The 964-nt window shown below is 43.6% G+C and overlaps 1 protein-coding gene across 1 annotated transcript in view; it reads left to right on the top strand.

Moving 5' to 3' along the window:
- Nucleotides 1–964, top strand: part of LOC119587287 — a 1,854-nt gene that overhangs the window by 647 nt on the left and 243 nt on the right. The window contains exons 2-3 of the mRNA XM_037936039.1: nucleotides 249–264; nucleotides 389–964. The exon at nucleotides 389–964 is cut by the window's right edge and continues 243 nt beyond it. Of these exons, the coding sequence (XP_037791967.1) occupies nucleotides 249–264; nucleotides 389–964 (592 nt within the window). The remainder of the gene's footprint in view (nucleotides 1–248; nucleotides 265–388) is intronic.

Genomic DNA, 964 nt, shown 5'->3' with positions numbered 1-964 from the left:
ACTACACCCATTAGGTGCTAATCGTAGACGAGTGAAACGATGATTAGCAATATTTCCAAAAACTAGGCATTTAGAATTTATAAAAGGCAATTTTTTCTTTCTTTTTTTGACTGAAGATGACTGTTTATGTTTGAACTGGTTCAGATGAAGGTTACTAGAGAAAGGATCTACATATAAAAGGACTTTGGTATCTCGCATCCTCACACAGTCTCATCCGACATGAAATTCACCGTATGTCTAATTTATAGACTTCAAAGTGTCGAAGTACCATATAGAAATTAGTAAAATATGTATTTAAAGTTATTTACAGTATCTAAAAACGATTTTACGTGAAAATACATCAAAATCATTGAGAAACACCTTAACTAACTAAATTAATTTATAACAGGGTCTACTGTTAATCCTCGTAGTTACTGCCTCTGCGGCACCTCAAGGGTACAACTTAGGAGTACCCTCTGGTGCCGGGCTTGCTAGTGGTCCTGGATTTACTGCTGGTGCCGCGGGGGCCGGTGGAGACCTCGTCAATGGAGGAGGTACAACGACTGGATGCCGGGAGGGAGAAGTCCTTCATGTGGATGGGACATGTGTAACTCCTGAAGTTACAAGAAAGGTCTACGTATTCAATGTTCCTGAACAAGAGAGACCCGTTGGTCCAGCACCTAGTATTCCTCCTCCAGCAGTGGACCACAACATCTTGTTCGTGCGCCTTCCCGAGGAAGCACCTGCACCTGACCCCATCGTACTTCCTCCACCAAGGCAGAACAACATTGTGTACGTACTCAACAAGCAAGAAGAACAAGCTCAGCGAGTGATCGAAGTACCAGCTCAGCCACAAGCTGATCCCGAGATATATTTCGTTAACTACCAAGATGGCGAGAATCCAACCCTTCCCTTAGGAGTAGACCTTGAAACTGCTCTTAACTCTGCTGCTACAACCGGTGGTCAGGTTCTAGGAGGTGTCGAT

The sequence above is a fragment of the Penaeus monodon genome, chromosome 22 (genome assembly GCF_015228065.2).
Source record: "Penaeus monodon isolate SGIC_2016 chromosome 22, NSTDA_Pmon_1, whole genome shotgun sequence".
NCBI classification, from domain to species: Eukaryota; Metazoa; Arthropoda; class Malacostraca; order Decapoda; family Penaeidae; genus Penaeus; species Penaeus monodon.
This window is presented reverse-complemented; position numbering and strand designations above follow the sequence as displayed.